This window comes from Copadichromis virginalis, linkage group LG14 (assembly GCF_057382275.1).
Source record: "Copadichromis virginalis isolate Kocher_CV1m ecotype Utaka linkage group LG14, C_Virginalis_male_GT1.1, whole genome shotgun sequence".
NCBI lineage: Eukaryota > Metazoa > Chordata > Actinopteri > Cichliformes > Cichlidae > Copadichromis > Copadichromis virginalis.
Genome location: NC_140631.1, coordinates 30,513,724 through 30,537,915, shown reverse-complemented (window position 1 = coordinate 30,537,915; position 24,192 = coordinate 30,513,724). Strand labels below are relative to the sequence as shown.

Genomic DNA, 24,192 nt, shown 5'->3' with positions numbered 1-24,192 from the left:
GAAATGGATCAATTTAGCTGTTTATTGTTAGTTAACTTGAATTCTGAGGCAGAATACGAGTCCCTCCACAGCACAATGCGCTCTCAGTGCTTTTTTCCCTTTTTTTTAATTTGTACATTGCACAACAGGAGTTTTGTTGTTTTTGTTTGAGGCATTTTCAATGCCAGTGTTTAGCTAGCTTAACAAACACTGCACATTTGTTTCTTAATTAAGGAAAATGATCACAAGACATTCACTTTCAATGTAAGTCTTCGTTTCTTCTTATTAAAGATGGCAGACGCGGTGTCTTCGTTTACAGTTTTTGGGAAGTCCACAAGCAAATAGTAAAGATCCTCCACCTCCAGTAAGACGTCATCCTGCAGAGAAAAATACATCCAGTGTGCTACTAAGGCTCGCTACAGGTCGATTATGTATTTCTTATGACATCCAGCTACACACTGACACACACTGGATTCTAAAGTGCTTCGTTATAACTGTTCAAGGGAGTGTGTAACCACTAACCTTGGACATGCTCAGCTGGCATTCTGACATGGAACAAACCATTGGCAGCTCCACCGTCAGTTCCACGCTGTCAGGAACTCCTGCTGCATCGGTCTTCACCTCGAGTCGATACTCTGGCTTCTGAGGCTCTACAGAAGCGGCTGAGATGACATGGATCAAATCCTTCTTTATTTTCTCTGCAGGCCTAAAGATAATTTGAGGAGCAGAGTCCTCTTGGTTTTCTGATCGTAGGGAGGAGATGTGCTGCAGGAGGGCAGCTGGTGTCTGACCGGCTGTAAAAAAAAAAAAAAAAGGACTATGGATTATCAGGAAAATTGTTTTAGGAGGTGAAAGGAGAGTGGGTAAAGAGCATGGGTTCAACATAAAGTGCTTATCAAAGCTTGTCAGGGTTGACAGTCTTATTGCATTACCTGTGTTGGGTTGTTTGGGGGCACTGGACAACTTCTGAAATCCAAGCCGGCAGTGCAACTCATCTGGGCTACTATTTGGGCTACTGTTGACAACTCTGTACTGCTGTGATAACGTCATCCCAAGCTGCTTCTGGGCAAAGCTCAGGGCCAGCATATAGACCTGGTTAATCTCTGCTTTGTTCTCCCTACTTTCCTGCAGCAACACAGGATTTAATGCCACATCCAGCACAGTATACCAGCCTGTAAAGGAAAAAGTATGACTTTCTTGCTTGTGTCATGTAATACAAATGGCAGGTCTGCAGCTTGACACACACCTTGATCTTCATTTGTGCCTGTTTCCAGTTTTCCAGTGTACACTGGTAAAGGCCTGCTGGGATCCTGAGGCGCAGGCACACGTTTCCAGCCGCATATGTTGATGTACAGCAGGCCTTTCTTTGGTTTCTGTCACAGAAACACAGTGCTGTCAAAAGGATCTGTCAAAACAAATTCAATTTCAAAGTTCTAAGTGGATAAAAGTCTAGCATCTTTGCAGAGTGAAGAAAAAGCCTGTGTTTCTCGTGCAGCCTGTGTATTTTAGGATATATAAAGCAAGCACAGCTTACAGCTCCTCAGCAGAAATATTTTTAGGTTATTACTTTACTCTTGGTTGGATAAAAACAAGAAATTTGATGACAAAGCTTTCACAGCTTGTAATGGACTACACTAATTAATAGGACTAGAAGTTATAATCCCTATCAGTATAACACAGACCTGAGTGGGTTGGAGAAGTCCTCTAGATGGGGTGTTTGCTGCTGACCATGTGGGTATGTATCTGTCAGTGCAACACATCATCAGCTTTGTACCCCAGCTTCATAGTGCATTTCCGTAATTTCTCACAAGATTCCCTCAGCCAAAGCAGACCCACCACAGGGTGATCAGACCTGGGTGTATTTCACATGGCACCCACCAGTAATTTGGCAGGCCACACGGTCTCCTTCTGCTTCAGCCAGCCCCTGTGACTACTTTCTTTTGACAAGAGTGGCAAGCTTTTTGATTAACTTGTACTAGGCTTCCCTTCCTAATGCCTACTTCCTTCGTCAGTCTTACTGTGGAGCTGGCTGCAAAGCCCCTACAGGCCACTTACACTGAATGGACTTCCACTTTCCAGCCTTGGTCCTCTTCCTCAGCTTGCTCATGCTTTTTTCTTGTCATATGCCTTATTGATTGCATCCTCCCAAGGGACGATCAGTTCTACAGTGAAGACAGACTGGCAGGAACTGGACCAGAGAACCAGAGCTGGGTCCAGGTTGATTTCAAGTGTAAAGGTATTTCAGAAAGACGGGGTTGACATGCTATTTCTCACCTTCCCAGATGAAGGTTGTTTGTTGCAGAAAGGTGGCTTTAACTTCTAATGAGCTGCAGTTAGTCTATACTCTCCTGACTAATAGCTACCGACAAGTTAGTTGGTTATGTCACAGCTCATTAGAGCTGTGGTTATGTCTCCATGTGTTAGACTGCTTTTGCAGCCCACCAGGATGTGTTTGAGGGTTGCAAACAAGTAACAGACTGCTGGAGTGAGCAGTACATCATATGTGGGCTGTTTTGTTTTCATATTCCATAGCTCACTACATTTGATTGTTCTTCCTTTTTATTCCTTCCCGCATCATTCAGCGGCCTTGCTGAAGTTAGGGGACTGCTGTTGCACATCTAGTTGATTCCTGGCAGTCCCCCTCCTCCATCAGATGCCTGCATTACTTGGGTGAGCCTTTTGCAGAGTAGGTGCTGTTCCCAATCCAAATTCTCCTGTAATGTAATTTCTTATACCAATGACAGGACCTGGGACACTGAATCTTTTTTTTTTTTTTGATGATGGGTACTGAGCTGTATCCTACCTACCTACATTTTCTGATATGACAGTTAACTTTCCCTAATTTATGTTTGAATTTAGAGTATTAATTTATGATTGGAGGAATAAAGGTGGGCTTCCTTTCTAGCTGAACCAAAGAATGTGATGAGCAACACCTGTATGGACCACAGTATGGACTGGGGCCTACACAGGAAGGAGCCTTCACGAATGAAACTCACCAGTATTTCAGTGCAGAGGCAGGAGTCCAGCTCGGGCGGCGCTCTGAATTCAGCTCCTTCCTTTATCTGTTTCTCTATAAGCGTACGGTAGGCTGCAGGGTCATTTTCAGAGAGATCATCCAGCATGGACCACAGTTTGCTCATCTGCTGCAAAACATCCTCTGTACTGCCAGTGGAGCACATGTTAAGGTAACTGTCGTACTTTTATTACCTAGCTAACTCTAGCTAGTTGGCAGAAAAAGTTTGTGCGTCAGAAAACCAGCCGGTCAGCAGTGTTATAGAGGAGCATGTGTTATAGAAACACCTTAAATAGCCGACAAATATGGAGCAGTATCACACAAATATTAATTTAAAAAAAAAACCCTCAACTAATTACGTTCTGTAGCTCATTAGTTGTAATCGCTAACACTAGTTAGGCCAATGTTGTCAGTTGCCATAGAAACATAACACTGTTGCCACCAGGCGGTGAGATGCGGAACTGCGGCTCAGAAACCACACATGACAATAAGAAGCATAATTTATTTTCAATACATGAAAAACATAACGTAAAAATGCATGTTGATGTTTTCAGTCTGTCTTTATGTGTACATTATATAACTGACATGTAAAATAAAAAGTATCATGTATAACTGTAGTTTTCTAACGTTTCCACCAGTTTCATCAGAAGCTTCCTTCTTTTTGTTGTATTTCATGAGCCCTCCTCAGTAATTCTGCAAAAAAAAAGGAAAGAATTAATATTAGAAATCGCTGTTCTGTTTTACAGTTTCCATCTCAATCCGGCTGAAAATACAAAAAGAAAGAAATTCAAATAGCGGCATGGATGAATCTAATTAGCGCTTTCTGCAGTGTAGTGATATAAGAATTTATTGTAACATTTTAGATAAGTAAAAGTATTATCCCTGTAAAAAAAGAAAAAATTCCATGATATGTAAATATCCTCAGTTCAAAGAGCTGTTACTAGCAGGGTACTTCTACAAAAACAAATGACCTATTTCACAGGCTTGCTTTGATGCATTTCTTTCTACATAATGTTTTAAAACTGGCAAAAGTGGAGCTAACTTTTTAATATATAATATATTAGGGGTGCAACAATACACAAAATTCACGGTTCGGTTTGATACTTTGGTGTCACGGTTTGATATTTTTTCGATACAAAAAAATGTTCATGCCTTTTTAATTTGTCATTTATTAAATTTTCACGGCACATTCCGCCCCACATCTCTGTGCGTTCATCATTTGTTTGAAGCCAGCTCACCTCCTGCAACTACTTTTCCGAGAATACGTGCTTCTTTTGCGGTTCGAACTCCTTCTGACATTTCTTTGGAGGTGGAGGAACATCACAGTAATTGCTTAAAGGAGCTTGCTTCTTCGACATCTTTAAGAGTTCTAAACAAATGTCTGTCCTCCTCCTGAAAATCTTATGTATGCAAACGCGTTGCAACTTCTTATCTTGTGCCCGTTTTTTATTTTGACAGCGAATACGCACCTGCGGACCACTTATGTGCAGCCCTGGTTATTTTGCTTGTCATATTGCAGCCACAGAAATTCTTTTGTCCATGAAACCATAAAGCTGCACTTTCTTTTTGCCTTATAGTCTGATTTATCATAACTTTTCCGTTTTGTGGTAAGCTTTTCTTTGGCTGTCACTTCTTCACCTTGACCTGTCTTATTTGGCTCAGCAGAACTAAAATATTGTGGCGAGCTCAGACAAGGAGGAGACGGAGGTATCGTTTGGTCTTGCTTCCCGTGAGCTAGCCAGGGAGCACAGCCGTTTATTGACATCTGCAGAAGAACACTGCCGCTAGCTAACTGCTCAGCGCGGCAACAGCACAGCAACAACAACACCACACAGGGCGCCCTCTGACCCCGGAAGGACACACCGTCGCAGCGAGAGGGCGTCACCCGTCACTATGGCAACATAAACAAAACATAACTGTACAAACAGAACCCCGAACAGCCCTGACCAGCTACTTAGCCCCCACCTAAGGGGTCAGTCGTCCCCGACGACCCCATTACCCCACACAAAGTCCTGCAAATGTCCAGGTGCCTTCTTATGGCGCACCGGCCGGTCACGACCGGCGGGGGAAAAGTCACTCGGGTCAGAACATGGGGTGCCACCATCATCCCACTTCTGACACCAATGTGGCGAGCTCAGACAAGGAGGAGACGGAGGTATCGTTTGGTCTTGCTTCCCGTGAGCTAGCCAGGGAGCACAGCCGTTTATTGACATCTGCAGAAGAACACTGCCGCTAGCTAACTGCTCAGCGCGGCAACAGCACAGCAACAACAACAACACACAGGGCGCCCTCTGACCCCGGAAGGACACACCGTGGCAGCGAGAGGGCGTCACCCGTCACTATGGCAACATAAACAAAACACAACTGTACAAACAGAACCCCGAACAGCCCTGACCCGCTACATAGCCCCCACCCAAGGGGTCAGTCGTCCCCGACGACCCCATTACCCCACACAAAGTCCTGCAAATGTCCAGGTGCCTTCTTTTGGCGCACCGGCCGGTCACGACCGGCGGGGGAAAAGTCACTCGGGTCAGAACATGGGGTGCCACTATCATCCCACTTCTGACACCAATGTGGCGAGCTCAGACAAGGAGGAGACGGAGGTATCGTTTGGTCTTGCTTCCCGTGAGCTAGCCAGGGAGCACAGCCGTTTATTGACATCTGCAGAAGAACACTGCCGCTAGCTAACTGCTCAGCGCGGCAACAGCACAGCAACAACAACAACAACAACACACAGGGCGCCCTCTGACCCCGGAAGGACACACCGTCGCAGCGAGAGGGCGTCACCCGTCACTATGGCAACATAAACAAAACATAACTGTACAAACAGAACCCCGAACAGCCCTGACCAGCTACTTAGCCCCCACCTAAGGGGTCAGTCGTCCCCGACGACCCCATTACCCCACACAAAGTCCTGCAAATGTCCAGGTGCCTTCTTATGGCGCACCGGCCGGTCACGACCGGCGGGGGAAAAGTCACTCGGGTCAGAACATGGGGTGCCACCATCATCCCACTTCTGACACCAATGTGGCGAGCTCAGACAAGGAGGAGACGGAGGTATCGTTTGGTCTTGCTTCCCGTGAGCTAGCCAGGGAGCACAGCCGTTTATTGACATCTGCAGAAGAACACTGCCGCTAGCTAACTGCTCAGCGCGGCAACAGCACAGCAACAACAACACCACACAGGGCGCCCTCTGACCCCGGAAGGACACACCGTCGCAGCGAGAGGGCGTCACCCGTCACTATGGCAACATAAACAAAACATAACTGTACAAACAGAACCCCGAACAGCCCTGACCAGCTACTTAGCCCCCACCTAAGGGGTCAGTCGTCCCCGACGACCCCATTACCCCACACAAAGTCCTGCAAATGTCCAGGTGCCTTCTTATGGCGCACCGGCCGGTCACGACCGGCGGGGGAAAAGTCACTCGGGTCAGAACATGGGGTGCCACCATCATCCCACTTCTGACACCAATGTGGCGAGCTCAGACAAGGAGGAGACGGAGGTATCGTTTGGTCTTGCTTCCCGTGAGCTAGCCAGGGAGCACAGCCGTTTATTGACATCTGCAGAAGAACACTGCCGCTAGCTAACTGCTCAGCGCGGCAACAGCACAGCAACAACAACAACACACAGGGCGCCCTCTGACCCCGGAAGGACACACCGTGGCAGCGAGAGGGCGTCACCCGTCACTATGGCAACATAAACAAAACACAACTGTACAAACAGAACCCCGAACAGCCCTGACCCGCTACATAGCCCCCACCCAAGGGGTCAGTCGTCCCCGACGACCCCATTACCCCACACAAAGTCCTGCAAATGTCCAGGTGCCTTCTTTTGGCGCACCGGCCGGTCACGACCGGCGGGGGAAAAGTCACTCGGGTCAGAACATGGGGTGCCACTATCATCCCACTTCTGACACCAATGTGGCGAGCTCAGACAAGGAGGAGACGGAGGTATCGTTTGGTCTTGCTTCCCGTGAGCTAGCCAGGGAGCACAGCCGTTTATTGACATCTGCAGAAGAACACTGCCGCTAGCTAACTGCTCAGCGCGGCAACAGCACAGCAACAACAACAACAACAACACACAGGGCGCCCTCTGACCCCGGAAGGACACACCGTCGCAGCGAGAGGGCGTCACCCGTCACTATGGCAACATAAACAAAACATAACTGTACAAACAGAACCCCGAACAGCCATGACCCACTACAATATATATCCTGCTGCTTTTACACACGCACTCACATAACGCTCAGCGATTCTCTGCGCGATCAACCTCTCACATGTTTAAGCTTGCTGCTGGAGATTTCACTTGTCATGTTTGCATAGTAAGCTAACGATTGATAAGACAATGTCAGAGGAATTGGTGCACAAATTATCATCACTCACCAATCAGTGCTGTCGCTCTCTATACACAGTTTGCGCAATTGCAAAGTGAAAGCAAAAAACAAGCGCAAATTCAAATGCGATTTCAATATGTCACATATTGGCAGTGGCTCACCGATGCCAATGACATAATTACCCAGCTACATTTCCGAAAGAATGCAAAAGCATTGACATATTTTTCCTTCCTATGATAGCCCGACGGGCAGGGCAGATAGATTTTGGTAGCACGACTGGAAAAATCGCTAGCCCCAGGACATTAGGCAGGCGATTTTGCGAGCCCTGTATCTTATTGAGGAATCACTCATCTTTGGAAAAGAGTTTATTACAGAGAAATGGCTCTTTCCAAAATAAAAGCTATACTATACGCTTCTTCTGGGCTATATTCTCAGCAGCATATTAAACATATCAGGTCCCCATAAGGAGAATCATGTGCTAACGGCTGTCTAAATGACTCGGGTAAAGTTTGTAGCATGCATGCTTGTTGTTTTTGTCTGCTTCCACTTGTCTTTGCACTAGGATGATGTCGGTGTAAATGTGCAGTCATATTTGTTGTGTTCCCACTAGTGCTGTCAGCGTAAATCTCGTTGAAATGACATTAACCCCACAACACGGCAAATCTCCGTTAACGAGCTACTGGCCCACATGGGGCTGGACGGCCAACAACAGCGCTAACACACTAGCTCCCACCCATGTAATTGAACATTGCGTGGTACAGCCAACATACTGTTTTACTTTAGTCCATGACGCGCTTACCTTCAGGGTCATATGTCACATCTGGCCAGATCTGAATGAGGGTGGGGGAGGTTCAAATTGCCATGTTGCAAGGAGAGCTTAACTTCTGTCTCGCTAGCTTGCCCTGCGCTCAGTGAATCTGCGTTCGACTACTCCGCCTAGGCTGCACTGTCGAGCGCAGATCCACTGAGCGCTCAACACAGACAGCATCGTCAGAAGGAAAGTTGATAAAATAAATCAAAGCACTGTATCGAACACACACACACACACACACACACACACACACACACACACACACACACACACACACACACATACATATATATATATATATATATATATATATTCTTTTGAGATCAATAAAGAAGTATCGAATGATACTAAACCTCTGTGCTGTCCTGTAAATAGTTAGTTATTCTCCACTGTAGAATTTAAAAATGCTGTTTACCTCTATCATCTCGTAGATCCAGCCCAAGAATTTGGCCACTTTGGTGTAAACTCCAGGATGATTGGGCTCAGCACAGCCTGTTCCCCAGCTGACGACTCCCACCAGCCTCCATACACTGTCATCCTGGCAAACCAGAGGGCCCCCACTGTCCCCCTGGAGAGGTAGACCCAAACACTGTTCACTGCATCTACTCATAAAAGAGAAGCTAAATCTAGTGGTCAAAACAAGCCTCTGACCTGACATGCGTCCACTTTTCCTTCTGTGTAGCCGGCACATAGCATCCGTGCTGTGATCTCTCCATTGTACATGCAGGAGCTGTTGCATTTCTTTGTGCTTATTATTGGGACTGGAGCCTCTTTCAGGGTGTCGGGTGAATGAACTACGGGTGAAAGTTTCAATTTAGGACTGCTCCACTAATACACTTGGCTCACTCTGTCACCATCTGAGTATGGATTAGATTTGTAGCAGAGATGCATTTGTTTAAGAGCAGAGCAGTGTAGTAACATCTTACCCCCGTCGGGTTGTGTGTATCCCCATCCAGAAATCCAGCATTGTGTTCCTCCTGGAAGGTCATAGTCGTACTGAGGCAGGCAGATGGGCCTGATTGTGTCTAGTCAAAAGGAGGAATTTTGCCTCTTAATACATTTAAATAGTTACAAGAGACATTAAGTTGTACTGCGAATATGGTTGGATTCATAAGTCATGTTAAGGAGTGTTATAAAACCACCCTTCACTGAGACGTGTTTTACCACGTTTAGACTTCAGTGTTTATCACAAGAAAGCTGTTTTCTCTTTAGTCTCTATGCTCATATCAAATCACAGCTGAAAAACAAGGAAGCTTTTATGATAGAGAAGCCAACTGTGGTCCTGTATACAACATAAAGAAAGTTGTCTCCCACTGAGATCAGAGCAAACAAAAAGGTAGCAGCCATACAAACTCACAGAATAACTTAAATATAACCGAATCTACATAAAATGCATCGTGTACAAAAATAGCCCTGCGTCTCTCTCATTGGATTCTATATGATGGCCTGATTTTTTTGTTTTTGTTTGTTTTTTTACACTGTACAGTATTTGCATATTTATGTATTCTGTCCTTTGGAAGCTACATCTGTAATTCGGTTCATTTTTATTTATGTCAATTCAAAACAAGTCATTTCAAGGCTCCTTATGTTGTAAGGTAAAGAAGAAACAAAATGACAAAGACAGACCTAAAGATCCCTCAGGATGTCTCAAAACATCTGGAGGCAGTGCTTTAATTGTTGCTGAGACCATAAGCTTATGTCTGAACAGCTGATTCTGTGAGATGTTAAAGATATTGGGATGCTTTTCATTTGAAGTGTATATCACTAGCAATACCACTTATATTGTTTATGATAAATTGTTATTAGCATATAAAAAGGTAAACTGAAGCCAAAGTACTTTTTTTTTGTGTGTGTGTGTGTGTGTGTGTGTGTGTGGTTTTTTTTGTTTGTTTTTTTTTTAAAGAGTGCTGCGATGAGACTGACCTGAGAAATTGAACGGGGTCCGCAGCTTCATCAGTGCTATGTCGCTGTCGTGGGTCCTGTGGTTGTAGTTCTTGTTGTAGATGATCTTCTCCACCGCGTATCCTGCATGCTGAGCTGTTTTAGCAGAGCTGCGAGTCACAATGCCAGCATAGACCACCCAGCTGGATATCTGAGGTAGCCTGTAGCTGACATTTGGGAAAAGAAAAGAGAGAGTAGATCCTGATACTGCTACACCGGTACAGCTGTTAATGACTGATTTTTATCCTTCATCGTGGCTCCAACCTCTGACCTTTAGTACTTGTCAGGTCAGCAGTCTTACTTGTGTACACAGTGGGCAGCTGTGACTACCCATTGACTGGTGATGATGGAGCCTCCACAGGTGTGACGGTTGCTGTAGTAAAGGCTGACCTGCCAGGGCCACCTGCCCAGCGTGGCCTCCACGCCCCCGATTATCCTGGGTAGCTTTGCTCGTGTGCCACACTCTAGAGATCCATTCATCAAAATGAAACGGAATTGGGTTGGTCAGAAAGAGCAGCAGCAGACGCCATCATTCATCCTGCTCCCATATAAAGCTTTTGTACAAAAACACTACTGGCCTTTGTGCGAGGCGCAAACTCAAATTAAAAGTTAAGTTTAATTTGCTCACCAAAACACTGCAAAGCGATAACCTTCCCTGTGATACAACTCCTCCTAAATGAAAATAAATTGGGTAACTAATGATGCATAATTAATGTATTAGCGGACGCAATTTTCCCTGCACCATTATGAGTGTGATGTCCTCTGACAGATTGTCTTACCTGAACTGCCACATATTTTCCAGGCTGCTCTTTTGTTCTGAGGTAATTTGTATGAAGCCGTCAGTGTAGTTTGGCCCGATATCAGTAAGGTTCACTCCTTTATGCTTGGTCAGTCTGGTAAGGGAACATTTGAAAAATGGGTGGGAGTGAGTATTGCGATAATTTAGTCTCATGAGGTGTGAAGCAAGATTGTAAATGAGGTATTAATAGATCATAAATAAGGCGAGCCTTCAACCTAAAATTAAACCAAGTTAGAGAATGGGCTCTCAGCTTTTTTAAATGGTGCTATAAAGAAGCAGCATGTGATCCTCGCAGACTGCGGAAAAGCATCACCTCAGATAACCCAGCTGTCTGCAGACCAGTGTTCCCAGCGAAGAGTTCCACCTCTCATAGCACACTGGAAGCCAGGTGGGCAGCTTCCCCAGCTGGATCTCCAGGAGGGAGTTCTCGGGACTGATTCTGTAAAACACTGAACCTGATTGATTGAAAATCCCTCCAGAGACAAGCTCTCAGTCAACGTTTATGATCAAGCCCCTTCTATGAGTGGGAAATGATTAGGGAAAACACAAGTATCTATGCTAATGTAGTCAGTAGAAACAGATTATTATGTGTGATGTTTTCATGTCGGTCAATGGGCATCTCTCAGGAGTGAAGAGAAGACAACAAGTAGCAGCTGCTGAATTTTAATTTTTGTTTCTATTCAATTAAGAAACACTTCAGAGGTGACCCATGACCTGATATAATGAAGCACATACAATAAGCTAAGCAGCCACACATTAACGTGCTGCATTATAATTCATAAAACAGTGAAAGAAACGCTACCACGAGGGAGTACACACAGACCTTTCCGCGAGTCAGATACGGAAATATCCTCCGTCACATTGCAGAAGGATGTCTCCTTTGTGTCCCCGAGCCCCACTGGACTTTGGGAGGACGATGGCCTCAGCAAAAGTTTGACTAAAAGTGGATTAAAAGAGATAATCTTTTAATCAGGCTGCAAAATGGGCAGCAAAACATTGTTGATTTTTCCTAATATTACCAGATTATCTGAATGAGAACCCAAAACAGACCAGCGTCTGGGACAGCATTAAAATGTCATTAAATATTGTTCATTTCTATCTGCAAATCCAGCTAATTAGAAAACAGCTAATTTAAAAAAAATGATTCATTTTTTCAAAATGCATTTTCTCTATCTTAACTTGAATGTTGTCGCATGTTTCCATCAAATTTGAGAGACTTCAATGCAGTGAATAAAAAATCTAAATTGGGGCAGCTGAGCCCAACATTGCCCTGATTTTTAGCTGGTGATTATAGTAAGGCTCCAAAAACACAAACCATTTAATGAATTATCAATTTTTCATGTTGTCCATTAAAATTGTTTGACATTTTAAAAAAAGTATCAGTTTACTTACACCAGAAGTCTGAATCAGGGAAATATCATTTCAATGCAATGATTTGCCAAACAATAAAAATGTGTGTTTAACTACTAGCTATACAAAGACATATGAAAAGTTTATTATTTCTTAAAACATATTCTCACTTGATTTTAAAAGTTCTGATGAGAGCAACAAAACCCTGGAAAGGTTGTGTAAGACTAGATGAGAAAAAAAAACTTGAGAGGAAGATCTCACAGCTGATTAGTTTAATGAGTAACATGATTGGGGATAAAAGAGCATTCCAGAGAGGCTGACTCTTTCAGAAGAAGAGAGACGGGTTCACAACTCTGTGGGCAAATAGTTCAACAACTTCAGTGTAATGATTCTCAGTCTAAAACTGCAAAGGACTTAAGGAATGAGGTATCTACTGCACATAATATCATTAAAAGATTCAGAGAAGCTAAATAAATGTATGGAAAAGGGTTAAACAAAAACAATCTTGAGTTGCTTGAACTGCATTAAAAGCGGGTTAAAATAAAAATCAGTGAATGGACTCAGTAACACTTGGGTATCTGCAAGTACAAGCTAAAAGATGAAGAAATGCCTCACGATTCTCTGGGCCCGAGCTCATTTGAGATGGACTGAGGCAAATTCTGTGGAAAACTCTTTTGTAGTCTGACTAATTAAAAATCTGAGATTGTTTCTAAAAACCATTTTCCTCTGAGCTAAGGAGGAGAGGGACCAATGCACATCAATGCACAGCTAAAATGCCAGCATCTGTAATGGTATGGGGATCCGTTATTGCTGCATGCAGAGAAGAGGTTTTAGAGTAGCATATGCTGTCATGCAGCATAACAATGCAACAATGTGGTTTTCAGGTCAGATTTATGGGTGTTTCAGCAAGACAATGCCAACCCACATTGTACACATATTATAACCTCATGGTTCTGTGATATGAGTGCAGACATGTCAGCCAATTAAATCACTTAGGAAAAGCATTTAGGTACCGGGACTAAAGCTATTGGTCTCCTTGGTGTTGTTAACACAAAAAAAAATGATGCAGCCTTCTGAAACATGCTGGCACGTACTAATTTAAACTGCAGCATTCCAACTAATGATGTCTCCGGGAAGTTTTCAAAACTTTGACAAGCAGCTCCTGCTGTATATGTATCAAGAAAATAATTGAACCTTTTAAATGCTAATATTCAATAAGCTCTGTCTAAATTTACATTGACCTTAAGATTCACAGGCGTTTAAGTATCTCAAACTGGGCCGTTTGCACATTCATTTCCACTTCCTGTTTCTTACTGAGCTCATTTAGAGATTCTTTCACAGACACAATGACTCACCTAGAAACCAGACACCTACAACCAATCCTCCGAGAAGTCCGACTGCGCACACCGCTGCCAGCAGCCTCACCAGCCTGTGAGCTAAAGCAACAGTTAATACTGGAGTTAATGCTTGTTGAGCTCCGATGGGAGCCGAGAGAAACTGTTAAATGTCAGCCATTAGATATTGCACACAGATGCACAGAGACAGTTAGATTTATTAAACACTAAATCTACAGGCTAGGCTTTCACAAGAAAGCGCTGCTGTACATCTTGGCACTGCATTGCAGATGTTGTGCAACAGTACAAAATCTCATTATTCCATTTAAAGCAACGTGTTAGTGTTGTTGTTTTTTTCTTTTTTGCACAAATGGAGCAAGATTGTTATTGAAGTCTGATGTCTGATGCCCATCGGGCGGTGCACTGCTGGAGCTTACCTTGAGTAGTAGACTGAAATCCTTTTAACCAGCCTTGCACTCCTTTGGCCCCTGCAACTCCCGCTGTTTTCTCAGAGTGAAAGGGATGACTGACAGCCACTGGGTTTTCAATCACTGATAATGTGTCTCCATCAAGACTCTGCAAGAACCCCAGTGGACATGTCAGACCTCAACTTCCATTCTATTCTTGTTTCATAAAGTTTTGCTAAGTTTGCTTACTCAGGACAAAAACTGTGTTCTGACCATTCGCTCATCAGCAAGAGTCTGCCTGTCACGCTCTGTCAGGTTTAATTAAGAGGACAGGTGTTTTTTTTTTAACACCGACCGGTCCAGATGTATGGAGTCAGATTTGTACAGGTGTGTGTCACCTTTCTTCCTGGGTGATTAAAGTATAATGAGCTCGTTCAAGTTATTTTTCTATGCATTGGACTACACTTAATAATATGAGGCTGTGTTTTCTGTTTGTATTTTAGGAGATTTTCTTTTATTACTTTGATGTCTGAGCGTCTGTTTGTGATTGTGGAAGTAGCATCTGCTTCTAAAAGCAACATATTGAGAGCACTGCAGTAATTATAATAAAGCTCTCCATAAATGTGAGATGCAGACTTGGAATTATACAATTACAGCACGCAGTCAGTCTAAATAAATCCCATACCATCTGCTGTCATGTAACACTGTGGTGTTTGACGCAAGCTAAACATGTGATTTTGGATATGTAGTTTTTGTAGTCCAGGACTGGGGGCGGTTTCAGAAATATAGATTTAGGTAAACCTGTGCTGTGCAAAGAAGCGTTGTCTATTTTAAGCATGACTGTGGCACAGTGAATTCTGGTTAAATTAAAACTTTTATCGAGCAACGATCAGCTCCGTTTACCCCCGGCAGAAAATGTTTGGATCAAACAGACGTTTTACCACTGATGCCCCTGATTGATACCGTTGGGCTTATGTTTACCTGGGGCTAAGGTGTCATTTCAGTTAGACTAATCTATGAGTAACCAAGACTGGTTTCAGAAAGTATCTTTGTGAGAAATTTCACACGGCATTAGGTCAACAGACATATTATTTCGAAAGAGAGGAAGTATTAGAAGGGGACAAACTGCTGTTTGAGTAGTTTGAAGAGAAGGGTCTAGGTGTAAAGAGGAGGTAACAGTTATGTTGTTGTCAGGCATGCATACATTAGACGTACGTTAGGAAAGGTGTAGTGAATGTCGAGTTCCCCTTTTCTTACCATGTTTTCCTTGCATACGGTCCTGAAGAAGAGTCAGCAGTGTCCGTGCTCATCTGTAGGCCTGCGCTCGTGGTGCAAAGGTCTGTCCCGCTCGCAGTCGATGCACCATTTGCCATTTAACAGAATGCAACTCTGGATTTTCCCTTCACAAAGAGACAATGAGGTCAGCAGCGGTGGCACAGAATGAAGCTGTTGTTTGTCCGGGGGAGGTGGGGGTCGTGGGGCCTGTGGAAGCAAGCTGAAACGGGCCTTTGTAGGAGGGGAGCATCTCCAGCGAGATGCGAGGTAACACTTTTCACCTGTGCCAAAAGATTGTCTATTTTCACCCGAGACACGTTATTACCTGGCAGTTTGTAGATTCTGAGAAAAGGTCATTATTGGAGATTGTTGAAAAGTCTCACATCATGTCAATCCGCATGATTTGAAATCCAAAGCTATCATCTCAGCACTCAAGAACAAAATGAAGTCTGTTCTGTCTGCCTGCTGACAGATTAGACTTTCTCTTCTCTCTTCACTTTTTAACTGACACGCCGTCAATTTTTTTTCCTTGTTTTTCTGTATTTTGAACATCTTCTTTGTGTTATTAGGTGATTATAAGTGACCCCAATGACTCGTTTATTCCAAAAATAGATGAAATAATTAACAGCGGAGATGAAGAAGATGTGAACTGTTTGAAGAGGGTGATAAAATATCTCGAACTCTCTCGGAGAGGAGCTCAGAGTCCGCCATTAATTCATTTCCTGAAGAGACATTAAATTCCTATTCCGAGGATACGGTGAATTAGACTTGTGTAGCTAAAAGAGCATTTGATACAGGATTACTTATTTCTGTCATATTGATGGTATGGGATTAGAGTCCAGGTGAAGCGAACGACTGCCAGGAAGAAAATTCCTCCTCGTCTGACTGTCAGGGCCAAATCCAAAAGATGACCCACATCTACTCGGCTCATCTAACAGGTGTCATATGGAATTATTTGGAAATCAAACACAGAGAAATGAGCATAGCGGCAGCACCGTAAATTGCATGTAATGGAACCGCGGCTGAAATTCATATTGGTAGGGCTGTGAGGTTAATAATATTTGATGATATTAGCGTTGAGCTGAATTGTTCTATTGCAGACTCAAACAAGAGCGAGGAGAGCGTAGCTGCTGTTTGGTCATTTTCACAGGGATTTCATGTCTCCCTCTTCTGGTGAAATTTGTTTTCTCAGACAGCCGAGTAAACAGTGATTTATATAGCTGCCATTCACTTGTGAGAAACTGTTTGCGAAGATGAATGAAGCCATTTTCAGTCAGGGATATGCACCTGCAATTGTTTATGTGTTTTGTTTTCTTGCATGCATCCTCCTTTTTGTTTTTTTTTGCTTCTTCTGGTGCTACAATATGCAGTCTATGAATTAGCTACAGTACGAAAATGGCTTCTGCTTTCATATTTTGCAGAAATTTTCCACGTGTTTTATGGTTTTCTTTATACTGTCTTCTAACCTAATATAACAATATAACATATCATTTAATAGAAGTTTTCCATTGTTCTGTTTTTCCATGTTTGAAAGTAATAGACACATAGAGTTTATTTAATCCCAAAGTGGGGAAATTCACTTGTTACAGGAGCTCAAGGGATGGGAAGAAAAGTGAATTAGAGCGATACTGGAAAAATAAAAATAGAAAGAAAAAAATAGATAAATAAGTAAGAAAGATGAGTGTACAAAAAAGCCAGAATACTATGCTGTGTGCATATGGTTACTATATACACCCAGGTAATTATTGTTATTAGTATTATTTGTATATGTACATAAGGTGCAGTGGGAGTGATAATGATACACATGTATTTTAGCTAGTATTTATTCTGTGTGGATATTTTTACAGTCTGGCTGCTGTCGGGATGAAGGACCTGCGATAGCGCTCTGTCCTGCACCATGACTGTGACAGTCTGCTGCTGAAGGAGCTGCTCAGGTCTCATGCAGGGGCTGAGAAGTGTTGCCCATAATGGACTTCAGCTTGGCTAACATCCTCCTCTCACCCACCTACTCTAAGTTATAATAATAATAATAATAATAATTTAAAGAACAAGGAAAATGGTCTGGAAATACCTGTACCACTGCTTCCTTGTTTCTTTACTTGTGTGGATCCTGTTAAGAGCACAAAGAGCAAACTGTCAGATTCCAGTTGAGGTGTTGTTTGTAGCTCTGTGTTCTGTTTTTGCTGGTTGTGTCTAATGTATCAGTAGTTGTTAAGAAGGATAAAGCGTTGCCGTTAACTTTGATAATGGCGAAGTCGTTAAGAACATTTGTGAAGCGAACATGCGATCTGATCTGATGCTTGACAGAAATGTTTCAAACCAACCTCCTAATATGCTGAGGGATCATTTTCTTTATCCAGAATCCATTGTTCTGTCACCAGACGCATGCTTTGCCATCAGGATATATTAAGTGGATTTGTAGTTTGTTTGTTTTTTAAGGACTTTATTCCATTTTTTAAATTCTTTTCTTTTAACTGTGAGGTTTTGCTGTTACAGTTGCTTCTGTTATCTCAAATCTCAAAAGATTCTTCTTCTTCTGGCTGCTCCTGTTTTCTGCCTGAATACTACCTTATCCCTTTCATCCTCTTTGTCACACCAACCTGTCCTTCTTCACTTCATCCATGAATCCCATCTTCCTTTTGCATCCATATTTAACATCCTTTACCCAGTATATCCACTATCCCTCCTCTGTTCCTGTCCAAACCATCTCAACCTTTCCTCTAACCTTGTGTTTTTTTTAAACTGCTCCCTCTGATACACTCATTTCTAACCCTGCCCACACTCTCATCAAAAACCCTCTGATCTTCAGCTCTGCCACCTGTCGTCTTGTTAGCACCATTGTCTCCAAACCATACATCTTAGCAGGTCTCGCTACCATCTTGGAAACCTGCCCTTTCACTCTTCTGTCACAAATCACCCCTGACACTCATCTCCACCCACTCCACCCTGCCAGCACTCTCTTCTTCACCTCTCTTATGCGGTTTCTGTTACTTCGGATGGACCTTCACTCCCTCTGCTCGTTCCATCTTTGCCTTTCCACCTACTCCCTCTCATTCACACACATGTATTCTGCCTTGTTTCTACTTACTTTCGTTCTTATTCTCATCGGTGCATACCTCCACCTCTTCGGGCTCTCTTCCACCTGTTCTCTACTCTCACTATAGGTCGCAGTGTCATCTCCAAATGTCATAGTCCACAGAGGCGTCTGCCTGACCTCATCTGTCAACCTGTCCATCACCACTACAAACAAGAAGGGACTCAGAGACGCTCGCTCATGTAATCCCACCACCACCTGGGACTCATCTGTCACTCCAACTGGATTGTCCCAATGTCCCGCACCAACTTCAAATACTGATTTCCACAGTAGTACCACACTTCCTCTCTTGACACCTCATCATATGTTTTTTCTTGATCCACAAAGACAAAATGCAATTCCAAGTTTATCTATTTTTGTTAAACTTTTGCAACAGTTAGTCAAGGCATGATAATAAATGGGACACACGCCTCTGATAAACATCTTTTATTATAAAAATATGATCTCAATCACCAAAAGTTAAAGCTTCAAAGTGATATGAAGCTGAATCGACTTTCCTTTTTAAAACTATTTAAAAAATAATGATAATAACAATAATAATAAACACCATAATGGTTGGATTAATGTCTCAGTTGTCATATAAACAGCTCGAACACCACAAAACTAGATCGATAACGGATCATGACGACCTGGGTAGAACCTGGCTCATGCATCTCTCCATCAGGAATTTAAATTTATTAAGACCCCCTCACCCCCACCAATGCGCCCACAACAATAACAGTAGTCCCAGTGTTGACCACATTCATTCATTTATTCATGTATCACAGTGTGAGGCTCCACTGTGAGGACTCTGGCTGCTGCCCAGTTTGGAGCTGCATCTATCTCTCTGCTCTGCTCTGAAGGGGTGGGGGTTGTCTTTCTGCTCGGTGCACTGAGATTTGATCAGCCCCGCTCTTATCTCAGCAATTAGTATGTGTGCCTCTGTCCAATGTCCAGACCTTGAACATCAGATGCGGTCCCTCGGTCCCCACTCGGAAATCCCAAAGTAGGTTCTAACTGAGCAGAAGAGAGGGATTGGTTTTTTTGTTTTGTTTTTTTTCTTTCAAGGTTTAGGCAGCTTTTGTCTCAACTGCTTTTTACCCCCCCCCAAAGTCCAGCCTACCAAGGCATTTAGAAACAAACTGTTTATGTGGGCTGTCAAGAGTGTTGTGCCAATAATGCTTTTGGCTGTGACCCCTCTGCAGAGACAGACATTAAAGGCTGGAGGGCACACAGATCCAGCAAGGGAAGTGTGGAGCTTGTTAAGGACACAATCCAAAATGCAGCAGTGTGTGTGTGTGTGTGTGTGTGTGTGTGTGTGTGTGTGTGTGTGTGTGTGTGTGTGTGTGTGTGTGTGTGTGTGCGTGCATTAAATACACCTCCACAGATCTGTCAGGCACTTCTTGATTAACACCACCTGCCACATTTCCAATGTGTACCTTTGTGTTTTGTTCTTAAAGTAAGACTTATTTAAAGGAGCAGAGATAAATGAGAAAATTTATATCACTCTATCTGTCAGATAAATGGGAGGCTAAAAATAGGAGACAGTGAGATTGGCTCCACATAAAGACTGGAAACGACGGCGAGAAATTGTAAACCTGGCTTTCTTTCCAAAATCTTCCTCCGTGCATTACAAAAATAGCATGTTTTATCTTTAAAACTTTTGGAAGCAGTATATAAAGCTTTTATAGATGCGGTAATAATCTGGGGAGAAGGTGACAAATTGGTCCAAGTCTCCTTCAACTGGATTAAAATCTGGTGACTGAGAATAGCTTAGCAGATCATTTACATGGTTTCATGCTCACGTTGAAATTGATAGAAATTTTCATAATAGGATAAAGGTGATCACGCAGAGCAGTGTTGTACTGATTTGGGGTCAGGTTTTTCCTGGGTATCTTAAACATAATTAAGAATCTTGCTATGAGGATGAAATAAAGAAAGACAGAACATGAATCATTGATTGTGTAGAATACTTGGATCTTTACAACATTTTTCATCTACAGTATGCAGAAATGTGTAGCATCGAGGCAGAATGAGAAGAAGGCAAAGAGGAGAAAATTGGGCTATCTGGTAAAATATGCACATTAATTCAGATTTCTCCAATTTTGTAAAAAAAGAAAAAAAGGAGACAGGTTTTCTCATAAGCCTGGAGCTTCATGCAGTTATTCAGCCAGCATTTGAGATGATGGAGCAGTCTTTTTCCACTTGAACAGCAAAGTAGGGTGGAGGAAGCCTCAGCAAAACATGGCAGTCGCAGGGGTAGGATCAGTAAGTGTGCCACATGCATCTGAGAGGGCCTAAAAAACACGGGCCAAAAATCCTCCTCCTGCAGACAGGTCCAAAGCATCGGGCTCTGCGGGGGCATCGGATAAATATATTCAGAAATTACTGAACTGAACCTTAACTCTGCTAAAGCATGCCTGTTGGCTCCGTGCGTCTGCAGTGTCACAGCACAATCACATGTTGCCACTGTAAGCCGCACAGGTAATGAGGCAGCACGAGGTGAGGGCAGGGTTTTGAATCCCCAGTGGCCACACACACACTTACTCTTACTGTCAGCTTTTCGCTCCCTCTGTGCTTCGATAATTGTACTGCTCTACTGGCTGCCAGTGAGCTCTGCCTTCTGTGGAGCAGTAAATCCTCTGAGCTCTGAGCCGTTCCCGCAGCCAAAGCTAGACGTGAACTGTAGTAACACACTGCCCTCTTGTGATAGAGTTGAAGACCTCCATTTAGGATCCACTAAGGATAAGCTTGCAGTTAAATCAACGTAAAAGCTGGATTAATTCTTGTGTAAAGTAATATCCGTATGCAAAGTGATAATAAATGCAGGAAGATTACTTTCTCAGTCCAATTCCTTGGCCTTTCCTGTATAGTAAATATATAGGAAGTCACAGCAGGAATGCCACACGCTCCTTTATAAAGCTCCGGTGTCTGTGGCTTTTATAGTTAAATTTCAGATTTGAGGTTTTGTTGTGCAACATATTGTAATTACAGGACAATGCATTTATGACAGGTCTAAGCGTGAGTATGGCCTCATCATGGTATGCAGCATGCAGTCTGTATTGAAAGTGGCAGGATGAATAAATAGCTGTCATGTATGTGTTTGTATCTTGTCTTGTAGAGGCTAATGATAGTGAGAGTGGGTAAAAGCAGAGATGCTCCTCACCAGATGGCGGGTAATGCGGTTTGCTTTAGCTGCCCACCACGCTCACTCTAATTAAACAGAGGAGATTACATTAACACTGCTCCCACTCAATCTGCTCCTCCACTGAGCGTGGCCTCGGACTGACGACGGAGGTGGAGGGGTTAGGGAGGTGATTGTCATTTTTTTTTCTTTTTTTCCGAGGCAAACTTGTGCATTTGCTTTTGAAGCTAAATTATTTTCCAGGAAATTAAAGTTAGATAAGGTTAGAAAGACCAGATCCACAGAGGGAAAAAATAAGAACATCCACCTGTTACCCATGAGCAAGGCAGTCAGACCACCCCATCTGCTCTTCTGAAATGAAAAACAAAACTACTAACCACTGAATGAATCATAAAGCATATTATAAACATAATACATACATATTTAATAATTGGAATAAAATCATTTTGTCGCTAAATATTTAAATCCAGTCAGTACCTGAATTAATAAAAGAAGAAGTACTAAGAAAATTACACATGGTCGTCAGTTTGATTTACTAATTGAGGTTGTTTGATCGCCCATTGGTGGCTGAACTTTCTGATAATGCACCTGGCTGGCTCTCAACCTTTCAATTTATCAAAAACATGTATTCCAGTATTTTAATAGTACCACTTTAATGTGCATTTTCACACTGAGTCGTTCATAAGTAACTGGACATCCACCTGAAAGTCTAAAAGTTTCTCGTGCTGTTGTTTCTGCATTAATTCATGAACAACAGAGTTTGCATGTGGCACAGAGCTGATTGATGCGGAGCTGTCTGTCAGTTAGGAGCGGTGAACCAAATGACAACGTAAATCAAGCAATTTACCTGAGGTATATCAAAGGTAGCTGGTTTTCCAGCAGCTGGTTTCAGTCAATAAAGCAGGAGTAAGCAGGAAAACTAGGAATTGATAAGTGAGCTGGTAGATGGAGGATAACGAGACTTGAGGATGTTTTAAAGAAAAAAAGAAGGAGCCAACACCATCAGAAAAAAACTGTCTCATCCCAACGACGAAACACCCAGCACAAGCTAAACAGCTTATTATGTGCCGTGCAGTGAGGAATCCTCGGACTTATACATAGGACAAACTAAACAGTTACTCCACAAAAACGTGGGACAGCATAGATGATTGTGCAACAGTCAGCTGTACACCTGGACCTAAAGGACAAAAGACATCTTTGGAAGATGGCAATTCAAATTTGGACCAAGAGGACCGATGATTTGACAGACTAAAGAAGAAGGCCATCTATGTCCACTGCGAATAACCATTATTTAACAGAGGTGATGGCTTATGACAGCGGTCCCCAACCTTTTTTGCGCAACGGACCGGTTTATGCCCGACAATATTTACATGGACCGGCCTTTAAGGTGTCGCGGATAAATACAACAAAATAAAACTAGTACTGGTACCGAAAAAAAGAAGATTTATTCATAACACACATGAAAAGACCAAGGAAAACAGAGTAAACGATAAAAACGATAACAAAATAACGCTGAAAACCGATAAAAACCCTGAAAACCATACATTTCACACCTGAGCCTCAACTCTCGCAGCCCGGTACCAAACGACTCACGGACCGGTACCGGTCCGAGGCCCGGGGGTTGGGGACCGCTGGCTTATGATACCTAAAGTACACTGTTGAGTTCCCTTTCCAGGTGCTTCAACCTCCAATAACACCTTGCCTCAGGTGACCTCAATAGGTCACATGGTGGATGTGGAAAAGTCACAGTAGTTTCAGCGCTGTTTATTCCTCTTGTGCATTTCTGTTTTTTGAATGTATCAGTCAGAGAATCACAATCATCATCTCAATATAAGAAATAATACCATCAATGCAAGGACTTACAAATGTCAGCAAATACCTGGAGGTAGACTGAGGAAACTAGTCGAATGGATGTGAGGGAATGTTGAAAGAAGTGGAAAATCTATAGGGACAAATAGTCTTAGCCCTGGAAAAAACACTTACCACAACAAAAAATGAGGATCCGGGAGGGAGGGAAAGTATTTTTCTATTATCTGGCACCGCTTGTGAAACATCAGGACATGACAGCACGGTAATTAAGACGTAATGGATCACAATCGAGCATAAATGTGGACAACAATGTGAGCCCTTTATGTAGGTTACATCGTAGACCCTACAAAGGCTCCCTGCAGAATTGTAAATCGGGTATCAGCCCAATAGATTTTTTTTTCCCCACACCTTAGCTCATATGACGACTCACATGTGGACCGTCACTTGGGGTTAAATACCTTGGCCTCTCCACAATTTGTAAAACACAAAAAACCTTTGGGATGAGATGTGAAACGTTTTTACAAACCTAAAGATGTTTTGTTACCTTCTTTAGTTCATTTTCAATGATTAACAGATCACTTAAAGACCCTAACCTCAGAGCATTCACAACAAGATGCAAACCATTGGTACGCCTGAAAAACAGAAGAACTAGATGGAGTTGGCAAAAACACACAAAGAAACCAGCACAGACCTGGAAAATCATCAACCCCTGTCAGAATGATGGAAAGTGAAAAGTTTAGAGGGAAAAAATGGCAACAGCTCATGACAAAAAAAAAAAGTCATCTATCAAACGCTGTATGTTTGCTATTGCTTGGGCATGTATGGGTAGTAGTGGAACTGCCACACTGGCATTTATTGATGTGTTCACTGCTGATGCAAGCAAAAGATAAAAGGTCTTTACAGGATAGTCCTGAGTACTC

The 24,192-nt window shown here is 43.0% G+C and overlaps 2 protein-coding genes and 1 long non-coding RNA gene across 5 annotated transcripts; 1 reads left to right on the top strand and 2 right to left on the bottom strand.

Moving 5' to 3' along the window:
* Positions 1-4: 4 nt before the first annotated feature.
* On the bottom strand, positions 5-3,410 carry pih1d2 (PIH1 domain containing 2). Its single transcript, XM_085430399.1, has 5 exons — positions 2,976-3,410; positions 1,226-1,352; positions 912-1,151; positions 502-773; positions 5-356 (listed from the first exon to the last, which is right to left on the bottom strand). Exons 1-5 carry the CDS (start codon positions 3,156-3,158, stop codon positions 222-224), a joined length of 957 nt encoding a protein of 318 aa, XP_085286525.1. The 5' UTR covers positions 3,159-3,410; the 3' UTR covers positions 5-221.
* On the top strand, positions 3,036-17,391 carry LOC146694280 (uncharacterized). The gene is made up of 3 exons (XR_014914872.1): positions 3,036-3,164; positions 8,571-8,715; positions 17,093-17,391. It is a non-coding gene; the product is annotated as an uncharacterized LOC146694280 (long non-coding RNA).
* Positions 3,475-15,362, bottom strand: tmprss5 (transmembrane serine protease 5). Of its 3 annotated transcripts, XM_085430395.1 has the most exons (13): positions 15,228-15,362; positions 14,001-14,139; positions 13,585-13,665; positions 11,703-11,816; positions 11,193-11,328; positions 10,860-10,973; positions 10,709-10,752; positions 10,382-10,544; positions 10,063-10,247; positions 9,066-9,164; positions 8,791-8,933; positions 8,555-8,707; positions 3,475-3,685 (listed from the first exon to the last, which is right to left on the bottom strand). In XM_085430395.1, the coding sequence occupies exons 1-13, from the start codon at positions 15,228-15,230 to the stop codon at positions 3,677-3,679; spliced, it is 1,383 nt and encodes a 460-aa protein (XP_085286521.1). In that variant the 5' UTR covers positions 15,231-15,362; the 3' UTR covers positions 3,475-3,676. The 3 variants fall into 3 exon arrangements, with proteins under 3 accessions (XP_085286521.1, XP_085286522.1, XP_085286520.1); XM_085430394.1 differs by lacking the exon at positions 3,475-3,685 and having other exon boundaries at positions 8,465-8,707; XM_085430396.1 differs by lacking the exons at positions 3,475-3,685; positions 13,585-13,665 and having other exon boundaries at positions 8,464-8,707.
* Positions 17,392-24,192: the final 6,801 nt, after the last annotated feature.